Source organism: Vidua chalybeata, chromosome 26 (assembly GCF_026979565.1).
Source record: "Vidua chalybeata isolate OUT-0048 chromosome 26, bVidCha1 merged haplotype, whole genome shotgun sequence".
In the NCBI taxonomy this organism is placed as follows: Eukaryota; Metazoa; Chordata; class Aves; order Passeriformes; family Viduidae; genus Vidua; species Vidua chalybeata.
The window spans coordinates 1,086,076-1,107,299 of NC_071555.1; the positions used below are offsets into that span (position 1 = coordinate 1,086,076).

General features: G+C 44.9%; 1 protein-coding gene across 5 annotated transcripts; it reads left to right on the forward strand.

Moving 5' to 3' along the window:
* The first annotated feature begins 1,550 nt into the window (after nucleotides 1-1,550).
* On the forward strand, nucleotides 1,551-21,182 carry FBXO47 (F-box protein 47). Of its 5 annotated transcripts, none has more exons than XM_053965528.1 (12): nucleotides 1,551-1,878; nucleotides 1,971-2,096; nucleotides 5,421-5,615; nucleotides 6,706-6,873; nucleotides 10,651-10,727; nucleotides 11,903-11,980; nucleotides 12,917-13,025; nucleotides 13,673-13,849; nucleotides 14,689-14,835; nucleotides 15,743-15,885; nucleotides 16,548-16,707; nucleotides 18,171-21,182. In XM_053965528.1, exons 3-12 carry the CDS (start codon nucleotides 5,444-5,446, stop codon nucleotides 18,290-18,292), a joined length of 1,353 nt encoding a protein of 450 aa, XP_053821503.1. In that variant the 5' UTR covers nucleotides 1,551-1,878; nucleotides 1,971-2,096; nucleotides 5,421-5,443; the 3' UTR covers nucleotides 18,293-21,182. The 5 variants fall into 5 exon arrangements, with proteins under 5 accessions (XP_053821503.1, XP_053821504.1, XP_053821508.1 ...); XM_053965529.1 differs by having other exon boundaries at nucleotides 1,971-2,068; XM_053965533.1 differs by lacking the exon at nucleotides 14,689-14,835.
* Nucleotides 21,183-21,224: the final 42 nt, after the last annotated feature.

Consider the following 21,224-nt stretch of genomic DNA (forward strand, 5'->3'; position numbering starts at 1 on the left):
GGGTGGAAGGGACCTCAAAGGTCCTCCCGCCGCAGCCCTGCCAGGGCAGGGACACCTTCCACCCTCCCAGGGTGCTCCAAAGCCTGTCCAAGGGGGCCTGGGACACTGCCGGGGAACCAGGGGCAGCCACAGCTGCTCGGGGGAGGATGAGGATGGACATGAGCGTGGAGATGAAGGCTGGAGGTGAAGGTTGGAGATGAGGGTTGGAAATTAAGAATGGAGATGAGGGACGGAGATGAAGGTTGGAAATAAAAAATGGAGATGAGGGATGGAGATGAAGGTTGGAGATGAGGGGTGAAGATGAAGGTTGGAGATAAAGGATGGAAATGAAGAATGGAGATGAGGAATGGAGATGAAGGTTGGAAATAAAAAATGGAGATGAGGGATGGAGATGAAGGTTGGAGATGAGGGATGGAGATGACGGAGATGAAGGTTGGAGATGAGGTTGGAGATGAGGGTTGGAGATGAGGGATGGAGATGAAGGTTGGAGATGAGGGATGGAGATGACGGAGATGAAGGTTGGAGATGAGGTTGGAGATGAGGTTGGAGATGAAGGTTGGAGTTGAATGTTGGAGGTGAAGGTTGGAGATAAGGGTTGGAGATGAGGGATGGAGATGACGGAGATGAAGGTTGGAGATGAGGTTGGAAATGAGGGATGGAGATGAAGGCTGGAGATGAGGTTGGAGATGAAGGTTGGAAGTGAGGGCTGGAGATGAGGGATGGAGATGAAGGTTGGAGATAAGGGTTGGAAATGAGGAATGGAGATGACGGAGATGAAGGTTGGAGATGAGGTTGGAAATGAGGGTTGGAAATGAGGGATGGAGATGAAGGCTGGAGATGAGGTTGGAGATGAGGGTTGGAGGTGGGTTTGTGGCTCTGGGCTCAAGTAGAACCACTGTGCAGGGTGTGGGGTTTTAGGTCCACAGGCCGGGGTCCAGGTACCTTACAGAGAATCCCAGAGCCCTGCAGGTGCCCTGTGCTCCCATCCCTGAGTGATGCTCCTGTGGGATCACACCTGTGGAACCCCAAAACCCAGTGACACCCCACACACCTGTGGAACCCCAAAACCCAGTGATAACCCACAAATCTCTGATACCCCAAAACCCAGTGATACCCCAAAACCCAGTGACACCCAACACACCTGTGGGAACCCCACACCTGTGGCACCCCATCCCTGCCAACCCCACATCCAAGGTGCCCCACACCTGTGGGACCCCACACACCTGAGCCTCCCCGCCCCAGGACACGCCCACACCTGCCCTTCCACCCCACGTCCCCACCCGCCGGGCCGGGCCAGCCCTGCCCTGAGGACACCATGTCCCCCCAGGGACCCCCGATGTCCCCTCACCCCGCCAAAACACATCAGATCCCTCATTGATTATTCATGAGGGGGGCGTGGCAGCGCGGGCGCGTAACAGGCGGCGCGCTCTTCCCGTTATGGTGAGGGGGCGTGTCTTGTTTAAATATTCATGAGGGGGGCGGGGACATCGCGGGCGGGAAAAGCCGCGCGCGCGCCGCTCGCGCCCCGCCCCCGTCCCGTCCCCCCCCCCCGCCCCTCGCGCCGAGAGCAGGCGCGGGCGAAAAGGCGGGAAAAATCGTTATTACCAAAAATTCGCCAAAATTCACCTAAAAAAGGGCCGGAGTTGCCAATAACACGAGCGAAACACCGCTGAAGGGGCACGCTGTTGTCGTCCGTGATAATTTCCTCCCTCCAGCGCGTCTGTGGCCACACTGGCAGCTCCCAAATCGAAACTTGCTGTGTTGGTTTTTAATATTTGCCAACATTTCTGCTCCCGGCTGAGGCTCCCGAACACAGCTGTGCTGCCTATACACACCCGCCTCTGCTCCTACGACCAGAACGCCTTTTAACCCCAATAGGTAGCAACATTTGACTGAAATAAGGCTTTGAAGAGTTGAATTTAAATAATAATAATTTTTAAATGGCGGTTTGGGGTTTCTTTCCCCCTCAGGGAGGTTGGTGATCCCGCACCCCCATCCCCTGCTGCTCCCTCAGAGCTCGCTGTGGGCGCTCGGCCGGGGCTGTTTGTGGAGAGGGGGTTTCCCTGAGGTAAAAAGCGGCTGATAAAGTGTTTTATGTGAGTACCATCAACTGTCAGACATCCTCTATGAATTTTCTGTAGGTTTTTGGGGTGCAGGTCCCCCATTTCAGCCCTTTAGCCACGAAGTTTGGGAGCCTGGGGGGGAGATGGCTCATGGAGAGGACACAGCCTGGCCCATCCTTTGGCCTAAAGGTCACAGCCTGTCCAAATCTGACCCAAAACCACAGGTAAAAGGCCAAAAATAACCAAAAATAACCCCTTTCATCAAATATTGAAGCCTGAGGAGCAAATCCAGGCTGGAGTGAGGGAAAAAGGGGCAATTTTTAGTGTTTTCCTCCTCTGTTGGGAGCCAGTCCCCTCACACAACCTGGGCGCCATCAACAACAGGGCCAGGAACCCTCAGCTCTGCTTTATACTCACATTATTCTCCAATTTAGGAGCTTTTGGGACCGATTTCCACCATCAATCTTACACAGAGCAGTTATCATAAATAAAACCACTCTTTTTAAACAAAAGTTTTCAGTGTAGGTTAAGGGTAACAAGGTAACTGCATGGGTGCACTCAGTGTTCTGTCATCCTCCGTTTCGCCTTGTGCTTGAAAATGATTATTTTATTTACTTCTATTTTCTTCCACTCTATTTTATTTCCTTTTTATACCATGAAAGACGAGAGAAAAAACGGGAAAAACAAATGAAAACCCCCATCGAGTTAATATTCAAAGCCACTGGGTTTATGCTCGGGGTTCTGAGGAAGGGAAAGGGAAACATCCCAAACCCATCTCCAGAGTAAACACCTTTTTTGCAATAAATGTTTGCCAAATGTTAACACAGGGCTCCGAGAAATATCAGGACTAAAGTGCATCCATTAGCAGGAGTTTAGCGACTGCTTAAGGCCAGCGTGGGTGGAAGTTGATGCTTTCTGCCTTGTAAACAAATTAGTTTATAGCCACAAATGAGATGACCCTTCTTAGCTAATATTATGAGTTTAGCTTGTTAAATATTTAACATTTACCTTTCAATTTCCAGTGTGGATTAAGCAGTTCTCCAAACACTGGTGTCCCCAGCAGCAGATGGAGATGCACAGCCCATTGCCCCGCTCTGGCTCAACTCCCTAAGAAATAAAAACAAAACCACTTTAAGTCAAAGAGGAAGCAAATGGGAGCTTTCAGGAAAGGCTTTAAAACTGGCTGTTTGCACTCCTTTTTATTGACATTAATTTTATCTAGCTCTGCTCTGCATCAAAACAGCGATAATCAAGTTCACTTTGACCAGATTGCACAGAAACAGACAAATATTAGACAAATCCTTGCCAAAAACCTCGCTGGGGGCAAAATATTTTCCCTTCTACAACTGGAGAGCCAAGGTAAGATTTTTGAAAAAAAAATCACAGGAAAAAAAAAAATTTAAAACTATTTTTAAAAATCCCCACAGCTCCAGACAGAGAGTGGAAAGAGAAGAAAGTATTTTAGGATTGCAACTTTATTTCTAAAGCCTGGATCAGAAATATGCACCAGATTTAGCCAAGTTTTGTGCTGCCTGATCGTAAACAGGGAATGGGCTGATTTTTATGTGGCACACAGGGGATTTCTATGGAATCCACAATTCTGTGTGTAAAAATCCCTGCTTTTAGAAGAGAAGCATTTTAAATATAATTTTATCTCTAGGTGATTTTTCCTCAAGGCCTTTTGTCAATTTCCCCCTCCTAAAACCCTCAACCCACTCATTTTAGCAGCAGACACATCTCCTCCCAAGCCCTGTGAAAGTTTTCAGCTGCTTTAGCAAGCCAGAAATGTCCCCCAGCTAAATTAAAAACGCTCCCAGTGACACAAAGAATTCCTTAAATGTAGAATTCCCAGTGTCCCCAGCTCCTGCCAGCCCCGTGTGTTTTTTCCCCAAAATTCCCTGATTTCTCAGCACCAACAGAGCCCTCATTGTGGGCAGTGAAAACTTATTTATTTTTCTTTTTATCGAATAAAAATAAAAATAAATTAAAAAAAAATAATAAAATAAATAATAATAAAATAATTTAAAAAATAAATAAAAATAAATAAAAAATAAATAAAAAATAAAAATAAATGTATTGAATAAATTTAAATTTTTAAAAAAATTAAATTTTCTTTACTAACTACATCAACGCCTTTCTTTTTCATTTATTTTTATATCACATTCCATGAGATGAAGCCTTGCACCGACTCGGTGCTGCAGGAAAAGGAGGGTTTGAAGAGTCACTTCAGTGCTTTTAATCTTCGGCTGGCTCCTGCACAATCAGGAATTATCACTCTGAAGGGACGGTGCTGATCCTTTCAATAACAGCGTTTTGCTGTTCTGTTGAATAACGAGTGTGACAAATGAAATGTGAATTCCCCTCCAGAGCTGCTCTCCTCACTTTCTGTGCCCTCAGTGCTTTTGCCTCTTCCTCCCCCAAAATCAGCTGAACCCTCCAGTCCCCTAGACATTATTTATGTTTAGAATTTCTTTATTTACACATTTCAACACACTGCAATATTATTATAAATTATAATAATTATATTCGTTATATTATTTATTAAAAATACATAATATTTATTATACATATATACATATTATACATATTTATTATTCATATATATATATGCAATAATATATAAAAATACATAATATTTTTTATACATATATATACATATTATACATATTTATTATATATATATGCAATAATATATAAAATTACACAATATTTATTATACATATACATACCTATTATACATATTTATTGTACATATATATGTATATATGCAATAATATATAAAATACATAATATTATTTATTATATTATATATTTTATAAGTTTATAAATTATAATATAATATAATATAATATAATATAATATAATATAATATAATATATAATATATAATATATATAATATATGATATATATTATATTGTATATAATATATATATATTATATAATATATTATATGTATACAAATTTATTATAGTATAGTATAGTATAGTATAGTATAGTATAGTATTATGATGCATTATTATATATTATTATATGTTACATATTGTATATTATTATTAATATATATTATTCTGTTTTTTTGTATTATTTATGCTATAATATATATTTATTTCTTCTTTATTTTATATATTTTATATTATTCTTAGATATTATTATATATTATTGTTATAAATGAGTTAGAACACATTTTATTCTTCACGCACTCCAAGTTATTCAGCAGATTGCTTTCCGTGAATCCAAGCAGTTTATCCCGCGGGATTTTCTCTCTCAGTGTCTCCAAGGCAGTCATTTCCTCATTCTGGGCGCCTTTCCCTCGCCAGGAAATCACATTTAATGGGCACTGTTTGGTCTTTCCCCAGGCTCCGCTGGTGGGAGCGCAGCAATGACCCCGAGCGCGGGCAGCGGCCGCGCCCCGCTCCCCCGGCAGCGGCACAGGCGGAGCCGCCGCCGCTCCGGCCGCGCCCCGGGCAGCGATTCCCCGGCCCTGGCCGCGCTGGGGGACTTCCAAACGCTTCCCTTGGAGATCTTCCAGATGGTGTTGAACTACCTCTCAGGTGAGGAGGGCCTGATCAGAGACATCAACACCTGAAATCTACCTTTTAGCTATTTATTTATTTTAAATGTGCGTAGCGCTATTGTCACTTTTAGGTCGTTAAAATAATTTCATGTGATTTCACATTTTCAGCTTTTTAAGTATGGAAGAACAACCGACCAAGAGTGCAATGATATTTGAACAATATATATTTGGCAACCTATTTGAAGTCGTTTTCTGCCTCTCAAATGTGAAAATTACTCCTTAGATCTCTCAGTTTCTAATATCTCCAGTTCGCTGGCAAAGCAGACCAACAGTAATTAATTTCGGTTTTATTTATAAATCTCATTTCTTGGCCTTGTTCTTTTGAAGCTAGACTGGTGATCAGCACTTTTTCCCTTGCAGCGGGGATTTAGGAGTGTCCTGGGTGTGAAAAACACCAATCACTTGTTTTTTAAAAATCTTAAAAGTTTATTAGTAATAAAATAGTTATTAAAAAAATAGTAATAAAATTAGAGTAATAAAAATTTGGGCAATGAGGATTAGGACACCAGGAGACAATAAAAAGCAAAGAATTTTGCACGTCTGGATGTTTTTGGGCACTGAGCTGCCAAAACCACGCCTTGTGAACAAAGGAATAACCCTTAAAAGCAACAGCCTGTTGCATATTCATAGATCTCATACCTCATGCATAAATTCCTTGCAAATTAAGATTTTTTTCTGGTTTTTGTCACCTCCTTCCCCTTAATCCTGGTGGTTCATTGGAGAGAAGGTGGAAGAATGTCTTTTCCCATAAGGAGGCTGCAACTCTTCGGGTTTCCTGTCACTGTTATCTCTGTGCTAAGAGTTTCTTGTTTACCTTTTCTTGAGCTAGTAAAAAAAATATCTCACATCGCAGAGTTTCTATTCTAACATTATGTTATAACCTAAAACTACATTTGGTTGTGCTGTATTGAGTCTACTTAAGAGAATCAATACAGCACAACTTTCTAACGTTACACATCGAATATTCATTGTAATATTTGTGAAAATATTTGTGAAAATATGTGTGGAAATATTTGTGCCGATGATAAAAGATGCGTTTTTTCACACACTGGGCTTTGCTTTTGCAGTGAAGGACATCAGCATGCTGAGCATGGTGTCCAAAACCATCAGCGGCCGCCTGATTAATTACATCTCCACCTCGTCAGGGAGCCGGCGGCTGCTGCTGCAGGACTTCCACCAGGAGCTCCCTGCCAGGAGAGGAGGAGCCTCCATCCTGGAGCACTACCGAGCTCTAGGTGAGAGCAAAACTCCCTCCAAAGCTGTCTCCTGGCACGTGTATGAACGCGGGAATGCTGAGGGTGTGGCCAAAAAAAAAAAAAAAATAGAGGAGAAAAAAAGAATCCCTTCCAGCACTGAGGAATTGCCTGGAATTCTTCCATCATTTCTGAGTTATGGAAAAAAAAAAAAAAACAACCAAACAAACAAAACTCTGCTTGTCACGCCCCTTTGGGTGTCTCAAAATTTCTATGGAATTCACAATTCTGTGTGTAAAAATCCCTGCTTTGAGAAGATAAACATTTTAAATATAATTTTATCTATAGGTATATATTTTATCTATAGGTATATATTTTATTGAAAAAACCCTGCTTGTCCCTCTCCTTCTGTGAGTCCCAAAATTTCTGATTTATTGAAAGAAACCCTGCTTGTCCCACTCCTTCTGAGAGTCCCAAAATTTCTGATTTATGGAAGAAAACCCCTCGTGTCCTGCCTCTTCCGAGTATCCCAAAATATCTGATTTATGGAAAAAATCCCCTGCATGTCCCACCTTCTCCAGGTGTCCCAAAACCTCTGATTTAGGGGAAAAACACCTGCTTGTCCTGCCCCTTAAATAAAGGCATTAAATACATTCAATAAAGGCACTAAAGACATTAAATAAAGGTGTTAAAATCCATTAAATAAAGGCATTAAATACTTTCAATAAAGGCACTAAAGATTAAATAAAGACATTAAAATATATTAAATCAAGGCATTAAATACATTAAATAAAAGCACTAAAGACATTAAATAAATGCATTAAAATACATTAAATCAAGGCATTAAATACATTAAATAAAAGCACTAAAGACATTAAATAAAGGCATTAAAATACATTAGATAAAGGCACTAAAGACATTAGATAAAGACATTAAATACATTAAATGCATTAAAGACATTAAATCACACAAGGTAAAGGAAAGCTGTTCAAACCATTTCGAATAAAAACCTATTGTAAGCAAACCATGGAGGTTTGGAGGTATCTTAAAGTACCTTTTAATATTTATCTGAGTATTTCCTCTTTAAAAGGAAGCCTGGAACCTTGTAATTCTTTAAAAGAAATCAGCATTGCTTTGTAGTAATCTCACCCAAAATGGCACCTTGTTATTTAAATGTAGGTGTGAGCCCACCCCTGCAGCAGCTGTAGAACACAAAACACATATTTAAAAAAAAAAAAAAATATATATATATATATAAAATTTTTGGCTGTGTCACAGTGGGAGGCTCAGGGGAAGCTTCCTGGTAGGGCTGGCTGCAAAATCAATATTTACACTGCAGCAGGAATAAACTGCTGGCAAAAAAAATCACCTTTTGCTCAGCCCTTTCTTGTCCTCCACACGGTTTTCCCCTGGTGGATGGCTCTGGTGTGGAGCTGAGCTGTCCTAGCAGCTGCTCCTCGGGGAGCTCTCCAAAGCCTGAGGCAGCCCATAAAAAATGGACTTGGCTGAGCTTTGGGGCAGATGAATAAATGATGGCTGTCTGCAGGAATGCTGACACGCTCTGAGCCAGGCGAGAGGCACTTCAGAACCACAGCAAATCCACAAGGTGCTTTCTGACCTTGGGGAAAAAATTGTGGGGTTTTAGGATTTTTTTCTTCTTTTTTTGAAAAAAATATTTTTTTTCTTTCTTTCCCCTGGGAAACTCCAGGCTTTTCAGTGCATTCCTTGATTAATTAACAAGCAGTATATATATTTTTTATCCTGGTGAAAGGCTTTGAGTGCAAGCTGTTAACCCAGTTTCTGTCAGGAGTGTAGAAGAAATTCTGCTCAACAACCAGCTGCTCCTCAGCATAATGAGCTCCAGACTCTGACATGCCAAACACGAGAATAAATTTCCCTCTCTGCTATGTTTTACATGAAGGAATTTCAGAATATTTGCTTCTTAGAGCATGTGGCTACCCCGAAAAAAAACTGGGGGATGATGTAAGGGGAAAACCAGCACAGAGGTGCAACAAGTTAAACATTTCTGCCAATATTTTGAACAGCTGTAATTCCCAAACCAAGGCAGGAATTTTAATACAGCTCCAACTGTGAGTAACAGGGGCTTTAAACACCACCACGAACAACTTAGAGCGGGTGCAGGGAGCTGGGAACTCCCTGCAAATATTCCTTTGGGAAAAGAAGGCCCTGCTACCCCTGCTCCAAACACAAATCCCTGCTCCTTCACCCCGTGTTGGGAAAGATGAACGTTTGACAAGAAAGTTTCACAGATATGTGTGGCGTGGGTCCTCTGCTTCCTTTTCCTGCCTCTGTCAGGGTGGGGATTGAGGCACTTGAGAGGATGGTTTGTGTTCACACTCAGGTGTTCATTGTTCCTTCTCAGCGTTCCAGCCTCACAGCACTGAGTTCTGCACTCTCTCCTTAGCAAGGCACAAAATGGCCAACTGTCTCTTGCTGCAAGGTCTTTTAAGGCTAAACTAGCCAGTTAAGAAATGACACCTAAATTATTTTCACTTTTAACCCAATCCCAATTATTTTAACCCAATAACTGACCACTCAAAGCCAGCACTGTGGACTTCTCTGTGCAGTTACAAAACACCACCCAAACCCACGGAGAAGAAGGAAGAAGGAGGTGATGAAGAAGGAAGAAGGAGGTGAAGAAGAACAACCTGTCTCCACCCTAAAACCTCCATCTCACCCCATATTTATTTCTGTATTCTAAAACCCCAAACTCTACGTTTCCCACCCTGTGCTGTCTCACACTCCTAACCAACTCCACACCCGTAACCCCAGTGCTGTCAGTCAGTTTTGGAAGCTTTCTCCACAGCCTCAGGTCAAGTGCTGGGAGTCAGAGTCTCTCAGAAAGTTTAAAACTCTCAGCATCCAGAGCTCCAACGTTATCCCAGAAAGATCCCTGGGTGTAGAGAATAGAGATGGAAGCAAGTTTTGATACAGAAGAACAATAAATGCCTAAATTGACAATTCCTGAGCCAGTCTTGCTGGACAACTAAGAAAGCAAAGCTTAAATCGAGTTGGAAGGAGGTTTTATGACCAGAGCAAAGAATATGTTGGCCACAAAGAAAAAAGATGTTTTTACCAAGCAGAAATAGGTCTTAGGAAAAGCAGAAAGATACCACAGGCAAGCAAACATGTTAATGTGGCAAGTAGAAAAAAAGGTCTAAGAATTTACCACTGTAAGAAAAGAGAAAAACAACTTAAAGCTTAAAGTGTAACTCATGTGATTGGACAGTATTGACCATAATATGGTAATGATTGTAGTTGTGATAGGCTATAGGTAACAGTAACAGGATTGATTGATTGATTGATTGATTGATTATGGATTGAGATGCTCAGCAAAGGAAAATATGTCATGCAATGGAACCAAAACTAAAGGGTCTTCAGGCTTGCCTATAACTGCAGTTAGATATGTATACATGGTTATATATAGGCAAGTTATATATATATATATAGTTATATATAAGGGTTTTTCCTCCCTGAAAATTGAGGTTTTTCACCCTTGAAAATGAAGATTTTCCTCCCTGAAAAATGGGGTTTTCCTCCCTGAAAATTTGGCTTTTTCCTCCCTGAAAATGATCTTTTATTCCTGGAGTCCCCCATCTCTGGTCACAGGCTCTTACAACCTCGGAGCAGCAGCATTTTCTCCGTATTTGCATTTTCAAGCTGCATTATTATTTTTTTTATTAGTTTAATCTCTGTATCTCCATTTCCAGGCCGTATTACTATTATTTTTTTCCCCTGAGGATGCTCCAGCAGTGTCTGAGCACCCCCAGAGCTGTGTGTTGCTCCCCTCTGCCACAGGGCTGCTGCTCAAGAGGTGCACGCTGCTGCTGCCCACCAGGGACAGGCTCAAGTACGTGCACAAGGTGCTCTCAGGGGTAAGTCTGAGGCCAAGATGGTTTTTTTTTACCTTTTCTTTTATATACCTTTCATAGAATTCTTCTTATTATTTTATATCAATATTTATTGTATTAATTTTATAATTAAAATTCCATTATTTAAAAAAATTAAATTTTAAAATCCTTTTACAATTTATTTATTTATTTTAATATTGATTTAATAGTAATATTTACATTAATATTTACATTTATATTCATATTAATATTTATATTAATGTTTACATCAATATAAATATCAATATAAATATCAATATAAATATTAATATGCAAACCAACATTTATATTAATTTTCAATTTTATATTACTACAATAATATACTTTAAATTATAATTGTCATTATATATAATATATATAGTTATAATAATTATAATTATTATTTATATTAATATTTTTTTTTAAATCAGAGATTTGGCCCATGCAGGGGGGAATTCCATGGATTATCCATGAGATATCCATGGATTATTTGGCCCATTCAGATGGGAATTCCATGGATTATCCACAGAATATCCATGGATTATTTGGCCCATCCTTGTTAGAGCTGCTCATTTGTAAGGTCTATAAATTTATTCTCCATCTATGGCTTGTGTGCATTTTGGTGCATTGCACCTTGGTGAAGTGGATCCTTATTAAAATCCTGAGGTAAAACCCCCTTATCCATGTTCTTGGTTTGTTAATTTGATACTTTGTTCTTTTTGAGATTTTTTTTCGGGTGGTGTATTCATGAGTGTACACAAATTTTTGGGTTTTTCCTCCCTGAAAATGGGGGTTTTCTTCCCTAAAAATGGGCTGGTTTGTCCCTGAAAATGGGGGTTTTCATCCCTGAAAACTGGCTTTTTCCTCCTTCAAAACTGGGCTTTTCCTCCCCAAAAATGGAGGCTTTTCTCCCCGAAAATTGAGTTTTCCACCCTGAAAATTGGGTTTTTCTTCCCCAAACCCTTTTGTCACTGCCAGTTTTGACTCGAACCCCTAAAGCACCTCCCATAACCCATTCCAGTACCTCATTCCCACAACATTCCCATGGCTCACACCGAGAGGGGAGGGAATCCTGCTGCACCTCTCTGAACCGAGGAACGCGAGGGCCACGGAGCCTTTCCAATCAGGGCAATTAATGACTGACTAATTAGGACAAACCACGGCTGTTTTTGCCCTTGCAGGTTTCCTGTTTCAAGCTGAATGGTTGTGCCAGTCCCCTGCACTGCCTGGGGCTGCAGTGCTACGGGGTCTTCTTACAGGTACGGTATCCCCATGCACACAAGGCAAGTAGCACGAATAAAAAATGAAAATTCATCCATTTTTCTAAATTATTCTGTGTTTTGCAAGATTTTTTTAAAGCATAAACTGTTTTTTTTTTGTGTGTGTGTGTGTTTTAGGGTGATGTTGATTCATGCAGTTCTCTGGGTTTTCCTTCCTGTGCTGGAAGTTGCTGATTTGACTGCTGAGGATTTCTTGGCCTGGATTTCACTCCCAGCCAGTCTGGGTTTTTTAATTAGCAATTTATTACCTAAGAAGACAGGGGAGAAAGGGAGAATTTTATCACACAGCCCCAAATTCACTGGTCAAGAGCAGAGATGCTTTAGCTTCCAGGGAAATGGCTCCACACATCAAAGGCCAGAACAGTTTCTGCTTGTGGTAGCTTAAAATGAATGTAAACCAAACATAAAAATTAAAATCCTGTCTTAGAAGAGCAGGGGATTATTAGTGCTGGGACATTTTGTAGCAAATCCCTTCCACATAACAGCCACAAATCAGATTTTGGGGCACTCTCAGCAGTTTTTGATTCTGGGAGGCATCAGGCTGATGAATCCCTGCTTTCTAATGCTTCAAATCATATTAGAAAGTTTATTTTCTGGCCAATTTCACTATCAAATCCTTAAGCACCACCTGATGAATTCCTGCTTTCTAATGCTTCACATCATGGTAGAAAGTTTATTTTCTGGCCAATTTCACTATCAAATCCTTAAGCACCAACTGCTGAATCCCTGCTTTCTAATGCTTCAAATCATGTAAGAAAATTTATTTTCTGGCCAATTCCAAGTAAGCACCTCCACTCAGGTATGACCCATCCCTCCCTCTCCTGGGAGACTGCAGGATAAAATTGGGTTTATCTGCTGGGAGCGGGAACGGAATTTCTGCTCAACCTCCTCAATTCCAGCCCGTTTCCCCTCCAGATCCTGACCGCGGGCTGGGATGAGCTCGAGTGCCACCGGGTGTTCAACTTCCTCTGGGAGCTCAGCAATTTAGCCCGGAAGGTGCAGACGGTGGTCAGCAGCAAACCAGGTAACTCCGAGCAGCCAGCAGCCCCAGAAACCCAAAAGCGCCAGCGCGGAGAGGGGGAAACGGCTCCTGGCTGTGGGATTGAGGGTGGTTTGGAACTCCCTGACCCCGCTGGGAGTTCTGTGGGCATCCTACAGCTTCACCTGATGGACACGGCTCCTCCCCAAGAGCAGCTTTTGTCTCTGAATTGATTTGTCTTGAGAGGCCTTTAGGGATTTTAAGTCATCCCGTTATCAATCCAAAGCGTCGCTTGTGTCTTCACGTCGGTTGTGGATTTGAATCTTTCCTACCCTACAACAATGAAGTCAATGGGAAAGGAATTAGAGAGAAAAAATAGCAATAAAATGAAGCATAAAAAGTGAGGTTTAATGTTTCTGAAGCCCAGCACGGATGGGACAAATGCCTCTCAAGGAATTCTCCCATTTCCCAACAGAGAACAAGGGATTTCTGAGGAACCCTCCATCCACAGCCACACCACCCTTCCTCCCACTGCCAAACCCCAGAAACCAAACCCCGCAGGGGAAAACACCAAAACCCAGGAAGCGAGAGACAAAACCCGAATTAAGCACGTTACAAAAACCCCCTCCTTTCCCTGCTGTGCAGGGAGGCAGGGCTGGGGAAGGGCTGAGCGCAGCCGGTGTTTTTTCCAGGCAGCGCCCGGCGGCTGGAGCTGCGGATCCGCCTGTTCTGCCGGGGGGTGCTGCTGTCGCCCGGGAGCCGCCGCAGCGACTGCGCCTTCTGGCTCACTCGCATCCTCAAGCCCTGGCCCATGGTCAACCAGGCCCGCCTGCTCTACATCATCTTCGGGCCCGTGTCCTCCCGCGATGGTGAGCAAAGGGAGCGCCCCCGGGAGGAGCTTGTCTGGGCAGGAAAGCCCAAAAGATGGGATTGTGTTGGAATGGTGGAGTCGTGGAATGGCTTGGGGTGGGAAGGGACGTTGAAGCTCATCCGGTGTCACCGCGGCCGTGGGCAGGGACACCTCCCAGTGTCCCAAATGGGGTGCTCCAAACCCCATCCAGCCTGGCCTGGGACGCTTGCAGGGGTGAGGCAGCTGCAGCTGCTCTGGGAAATCCATCCCAGCCCCTCACCACCCTCACAGGATTCCCCCGTGAGGATGGAAGGGAAGGAATTCCTTCCTAAAACCCAACCTGAACCTGCCCTCTGTCCATCTTGAAGCCATTGGAGCCAATGCATTGCCTGGGAAAAAATTGTTCTGCTCAACCAGACATCACTTACATACAGAAAATATATGTATATAAATATTTAAATATCTAATAATAATATATTTTAAATTATATATTTTCATACAGAAATTATATAAATTATGCACACAAACACACATATCTAAAAGTTACAATTCAATGAAGAAATGAAATGACACCTCTGTTCCTCTCTTCTCCCTACTTGGGGAGACTTGACTCAAATCCATCCCAAAGAAGCACCCATTTCCCTGCAGGAAAACACATTTTTTCACTTCATTATTAAACCTGGGTTTCTTTAAGTTGGACTCGCTGTCCCTACTGAAGTGACAGATGGAAAATAATCACAAAACCTCAGTGGTGTCACCTGAATTCCTCTCCTCTGCCTCTGCTGTGAGGCTCAGTTTAGCACCTTCCTTGTTTAAAAACTGTCACTCACTAGCAGTTGTGATTGATATATCACCCAGGACACGTGGTCTGGCAGAAAATGATAGAAGGACCAACAGACGAGACCAGTCTGAAGGGTTTAGCTGATGCAATTAAGCTGCTGTATGGTACAGAAGCTAGAGAATGGACAGCAGATGATGTTATCAGTCTTGTGGATGAGCTGTCAGGTGTGTTTTTGCTTTTATCATTAATCCCTGGGATTATGGATCCTCACGTCCTCCAAACCCAGCTGTGTGCTGCAAAATTCCTCTCAGTAGCTGTGGCTTAGCTGGAAAAGTCATCACACTGGGAAGCCAGGCTGGGATGAGACAAACCCAGTTTGTTTTACACATCCAGGCTGTCTTTCCCCGTGGAGAAATCTTTTAAGAACCCATGCAGACCTTTAAAACTCAAATCTTGCCTTGAATTATTCAGGAAACGTTGTCCAAACACGGAGTTTGCTCAGGCAAAATTCTCCTGAGCAATTTTTGCCAGCTACACTGAGAGTTTTGGCTGTGTCCCAGAGCTGGTGGGGAGAGCTCCAACCATCCCTGGTAGGGATTATTTGTGCAATTTCACTGCTCCTTTTCTGCTCAGAGGTTGTTGGACTATACCCTTTTCTGACCCAGAGATGGAGCAACTGGGAGGTGTTTTAAGAACTTTTATTCTATTTTTAGTTTCATGAGAAGGGTGAGACAATACAGGTGGTATAATTCACCCCATTACAATTAGAAGCCAACTACTTCCTAATTAAAATACACTATAAGTGTTTTTTACCCTATCAGCTTTAGCCACACTATGTTGTAAATGTCTTAAAGCTAATTATCTAAAATTACTCCTTGTAGGTCTTGGTACAAAACATCTTTGGTAATTCCATTTCTCTAAAATATCTGCTCTTATAAATAAGACCATCCTTCAAAACTTATTTCTAGTTCCATTTCTCTCTCAACACTGTCTTATTCTATAGCATTTCTAAGTTAACATTCCTTATCTCAAAGTTTGCATACAAACACACACTATGTAAACCTTCTGTCAAGTTCTGAGCATTTTCTCTAAATCCAGTTGGCTGAAATCCTCTCTCCCCTCGCTCCAAAGTCGTTCCCCAGGAGTGGCTGATGGAGAACAACGCTCGGCTGCTGCTCCTGAGTGGGAACAGCATCTGCTTCACCTTCATGGCCAGCAAAGCTGTGAATGGCAGGGCTGTGGAGCTGGCCAGGCTCATGGTCTTCATGGTTCTGGTGAGTACAGCTCAGCCTCTTTGCCCCACATTTGCTGCCTCAGGCTGGAAAAATCTTTTCCTCACTGCTCCCATGTCGCACTCTGACACAAAATAACTCACACGCTCACGCTGGATGCAAAAGAGGGGGAAAAAGAGGAAGTTTTGTTTCTGACTGTGGGAGTCCAGGACATCCCTCTGCCTGCCCTGGCTGGCTCGAGACCCTGGCACGAAGGCAAAAACACCTGTGGCTTTGATTTTAGCCCGTGGAAAAAGCTGCCAACTCTGTGTGAGGAATTACAAGCCACAAGGGTTTGAGCAGTGTGGTAGTTGAATTAACAAAGGGTGAAAAAGCAGAATTTTGGGGCTTTTTAGAATGGGGTTCAGGGGACAAGATGGAGGGATTTGGGCGTGTCCTGACCTCCTTCTCCTTTTTGCCCTCCATGTCTTGCTGTGTTGGTGACACTTTTCATTGGTTTAAGGTACAGACACACTGCCCAACATCAATGACAGACATTGGCACGTTATTGTAACCACAGCACACAGAGTTTTTGGTATAAAATGTGAACACTGCCCTGAGGGCAGACAGAATGCCATGGCCGAGCTGCTGGACAGAGCCCAGCAGGGCAGAGAGAGAATGTTCTAGATAAAAACTGTGGTTTAAATCCTTCCTCTGCCCTCCAGGTGTGTGAGAAGGACTTGTACTGCATGGACTGGGCAGTGAGGATGATGCAGAAGGTCTGCAAGGTTTTCAGCTCTCCCTGGGAGAGGAACAACTTCCTGCAGTGCCTGGAGAACTCCTTTGCTCGCATGCTCATGGACATGCTGCAGGCAGTGCTGGCTGGTAAGGCTCACTTTAGCACCAGGAATGTGCCCCTGTTGACACAGTGACCAAATTATCCTTTGGCTCCTTAAAAAGGCAAAAAGCCCCGAAGTTTCTCTCCTCAATTTGGTAAAAAGACACCTCATAAGACCTTTAAGGCTTCACCTCAAACTTAAGGCTTGGTCCTTTGGCCAATTGGACAGAGGCCAAAAAGTCCCACCTCAGTCATTCACTAAGAAAAGAAGAAAACAAAGGAAATAATCTATTTTGTGGGGTGTTTTTAGCAAGAGCAAAAACCTCTTGTCCCTAGTTCGGTTTTTCTCTGTAAGAGCTTTGTTATTTTCCCTTTTATTAAAACCTTTTCTGTTCCCAACACTACCTCAAAAACCATCCTACTGGTTTGATGCCATTTGAAGTAGCTGGGCTATCTCAGATGTGGTAAGTTCTCTGAGAGCTCACAAGACCCAGCTTGAAGAAAAACTTATCCCTGGAGCAGTTCTGGAGCAGTTCTGGAGCAGTTCCGGAGCCAGCCGTGGCATCCAGAGCAGCCTGGAACCTCCCTCCCTCCCCAGGCAGGGCAGTCCTGCAGAGCCTCAGGGGTTGGAGAACTTAAAATGACAGATCTCCAGAATTTCAGAGTGGTTTGGGTGGGAAGGGACCTTGAAGTTCATCCAGTGCCAGCCCTGCCATGGCAGGGACACCTCCCACTGTCCCAGGCTGCTCCAAGCCCTGTCCAGCCTGGCCTTGGGCACTGCCAGGGATCCAGGGGCAGCCACAGCCAATCTGGGCAACAAAAATAACCAAACAAGTGTCATCTCTGGGAAGAGATATTTATTTAAAATTTATTTTAAATGATTATATAATTATTATGTATTATACTTTATTATATTATATTAATTTTAATATATTTATTATATCACTAATATTATTATTACTCTTATTAATTTTAAACTTATTTTAAATTACTACATTTTTAAGGGATTCCTGGTGCCACGGATGGTGAAACCAGCAGTGGTTTAAAATCTGTCCCACCACAAAGCTGGGCCCAAGGTCCCTTTGGGCTGAGCCTAAACCTGCACCAGCTGCAGCTGCTGCCTGTCCTCGGCCCTGCTGGAGCCTCAGGGCTCAGCTCAGCTGAGCTGGAGTGAGGAACACCCAAGGGAGCTCAGCTCAGCTCAGCCCAGCTCAGCTCAGCTCAGCCCAGCTCAGCCCAGCCCAGCCCAGCTCAGCCCATCCCAGCCCAGCTCAGCCCAGCCCAGCTCAGCTCAGCCCAGCCCAGCTCAGCCCAGCTCAGCCCAGCTCCTTGTCCTGGCTCTTCCAGGAGCTCCTCCTGTGCTGCCTGGGCCGAGGCTGAGGATAAAGCCCAGCCCAGAGCTCAGGCTGCTGCCCCCCTCTGCTGGGAGCTGTGCCTCGGGGGGATTCACCTCCTGAGCTTCCCTGGGTGAATTCCTTCATTTCACTCCTCCTTTTCTGTGCCCTGCCAGGGGACAGGGATGAGGAGGACAGCAGCTTCCTGAACCTGTTCCACCTGATGAATGCACAGGCCAGCTTCCACAAGGAAATCCTCTCCGTGGCCATGGGCAGCAGCAGCAGCAGCAGCACCTGAGCTCCACGGAGCCCTCCTCTGTCCCTGCCTGATTCCTCTTGCTTTTCCTTTGAACTTGTGCAGAGAAGTCTCGGATTATTCCTGACATTCCCATCCCAGTAGGAGCTGGGGTGGCAGAGGTTGGGCCCATCCGTGCCAGGCCAGCTGAGTGAGCTCATGGAGGGCTTGGGGAGTGGAATTCCATTCCCTGTGCTCTTCTCCTCCAGGGAAGAGGGCTGGGAACACAATCTGCATTCTTTTCCCACTGTGCATGTTTGCACACACAATAAAAATGACATGGTTTCCACAGCTGATGTGCAGACACCAGCTGAAGCTCATGTTGTCTTAGCTCAGAACCCAAAACATTCTGAGCTCTTAAATTTCTTTTCTCTTGGGAATCTGAGGAGAAAGGGAGGGATGGGATTTGAGGAGCTGTATTTTTCCAGCTTGCCAAGGTCTCTGACTCAGGCTCTGTGGCAGAAATGCTCCGTAGTTTGTACATTCAGCTTTGGGGAAAGGTGATTTCTGAAAGCAATTCCAGTGCTTTGATCAACCAAGGCATTTCCTCCTCTCAATCTCCAGGTTTTATAAAGCAAAAGAAACTTCAAATCTCTCCCCCTGCCCCAGGTAGCAACTGTTGAAGTGTTTTAGGATTTAGCCAAGTTGAAGACACCCATTAAACACATTAAATTAGAACACTGGTTCATTAATGGATAAATGTTTGCTGCTCAGAGAAGGGTTTGATTTTCTGCTCTGTTGCCTTCCAGACAAACCCCTGTGCTGGCAATAAAAGGCTCTCACGCTCTCTGTGCTGTTTGCAGCCTCCAGGTTCCTGAAGAGCCGCCTTCCCCACCCGAATATTCCCTTCCCAAGCCTCCCAGGCTTCCCTCAGCACTTCCCACATTTAGCTCGGGAATTGCGGGACCAGCTGCAGCGGGGCCGATTTATCCCAGCTGCCCCCACCTGCCCCCATCAGCCGCAGCCTGGGAGCAGCTCGGGAACTGCTCCGAAGTTGGTGCGCTCAAAATCCCGGCGGCGTTTGTGGAATCCACAATTCCAGGCAGGATCTGGCTCCGGGACATCCCTCGGCGCTGGTGCCGGTAGGTGGCAGAGGTGAAACCTTCCCTGAGCGCTGCGAACATCCCTTTTTTTTTTTTTTTTTTTTTCCTTTTCCCCTGGCTGCTCGAAGGTGACGTTTTAAGGGCGCTGCAACGCCGGCGTTGCGCTGTGCGTGATTTCTGAAGCGAGAGAAATTCCAGGCTCTGCTTTCCACCCGGGGAACCGAACGTGTCCGGACTCATTCCCAGTGAAGCCGAAATTTGAGGATAAAACAGCCTCGATGTGAGGCCAGCGACGGGAAAACGCCGCCAGGAATGTCCAGCCCAGATCCTTGTCTCTCCCTCCATCCTCAAGAGCCGCTCCCGGTCAATAATCCCGGATGGGAGCAGGAGGAGCAGAGCCCGGCCCTTTGTGTGTCCCCGTCCCGCCGTGTCCCGGGTCATTCCCGGCCAGAAGCAGCCAGAAATTCCAGCCCGGCACAAGGGGGGCCTTTATGAGAGCTCAGCCAGGGGAAGAGGGAGCTCTTTGATTCCCTGGAGCAGCCGGCGGGGCTGGAATGTCAGCCCGGCTGCTGCTCCTGCTGAATTATTGATGGCTTTATTAATTGTCATTAACTGCTCTGGCTCTGGCACTCCCAGCGCCTCAGGGAGGCCTTGGGCTGCCTCGGAAGGGACATTAAAGCCCATCCAGTGCCACCCCTGCCACCTCCCACTGTCCCAGGGTGCTCCAAGGCCCGTCCACACTGGCCTGGGGCACTTCAGGGATGGGACATCCCTGGTGGCAGTTTTTTTTTTGCCACATTTCCAACAAACAGGACTTTCCTTCCCAAAGGAGTGAAGCCCAGCCCCGCTCCCCTGCCCAGTTTGGGGTGAACTGGGAAATGCTCCCAGCCCTGCTCCCTCCTTTTCCAGCTCCCCCTGGATCAGCTCAGACACTGACAAGATCTGAGGCGAGCTGGGATGGGGGTACTTGAGAAAAGGGTGATTTTCCTCTTGCTGCCAAATTTTTATCTGCTGCAGAGGAGAGTGGGTAAAAGGCAGGGCCAGGAGCAAATCCCCCCGTGCCAGGGGCTGGGCTGGATCCCGGCTGCAGCCTGAGCTGTGCACGGGCACTGTCCCTGCCCCCTTTGGCTGCCTGCAAACCCCTCTCCTGCCCTGGTCGCCTTTTCCCACCCCTCCCCAGCTTCCAGCAGGGAGCTGGCGGGTTTGGGGCCTGCAGGAAGGGATTTCTCTGCAGAGCTGGCAGCTCTGCGAGGCCTGGGAGCCAGAGGAAAGGATCGTTCCTGCTTTCACACTCAGCTGAGTTTCCATTCCACGCATTCCTCCTCACTCGCTCTGCCCTCATCCCTGCAGATGTCGGCTCCCGAAGGACGGGAGGTTATTGAGAAGCCACTTGTGCCTGCAGAAATTCCTCCCGGAATATTTCAGGCTCCCGATTCCCGGCTATATTTGGTGCTGGAGAGAGGGAGCAGCGCTTCCTCACCTCGGGGGCTCAGCGGGAGGGATCACCCTGGGCGGCTCCAGGAAATCCCCAGCCCGGAGTTTCTCTCGGGACTTTGACTGACAGGAAATGGCAGTGTCGAGCATTCAGCTGGCAGCGCTGACCACATCCAGCATTCCCAGGCTCTGAAATCTCTCTTTTTTCCCCTCTCTCCTGAAAGTCACAGCAGCCCATTCCAGCATTTCCTGGCCCCCTGCTCTCCCTGGATCCCCTTCTCTCACACGCTTGTGTGGTGCTTCCAGGGATAGCTGAAGGGGCACAAAGTTTTCCCCATTATGGATATTTCAGGTGTTTATTGCTTAAAAAAAAATAAAACCCTGGGAGACACCAGGAATGTGAAAATGTTGCCTTCTAGGAGGGTGAAGCTTTCAGTCATTGCCTGTGAGTGGCAGTG

Coding starts and splice junctions, on each gene's coding strand:
- FBXO47 (XM_053965528.1), top strand. CDS start 5,444: ATGACCCCGAGCGCGGGCAGCGGCCGCGCCCCGCTCCCCCGGCAGCGG. Junction 13,026..13,672: donor GGTGGTCAGCAGCAAACCAG/GTAACTCCGAGC, acceptor TGTTTTTTCCAG/GCAGCGCCCGGCGGCTGGAG. Junction 15,886..16,547: donor TCATGGTCTTCATGGTTCTG/GTGAGTACAGCT, acceptor TCTGCCCTCCAG/GTGTGTGAGAAGGACTTGTA.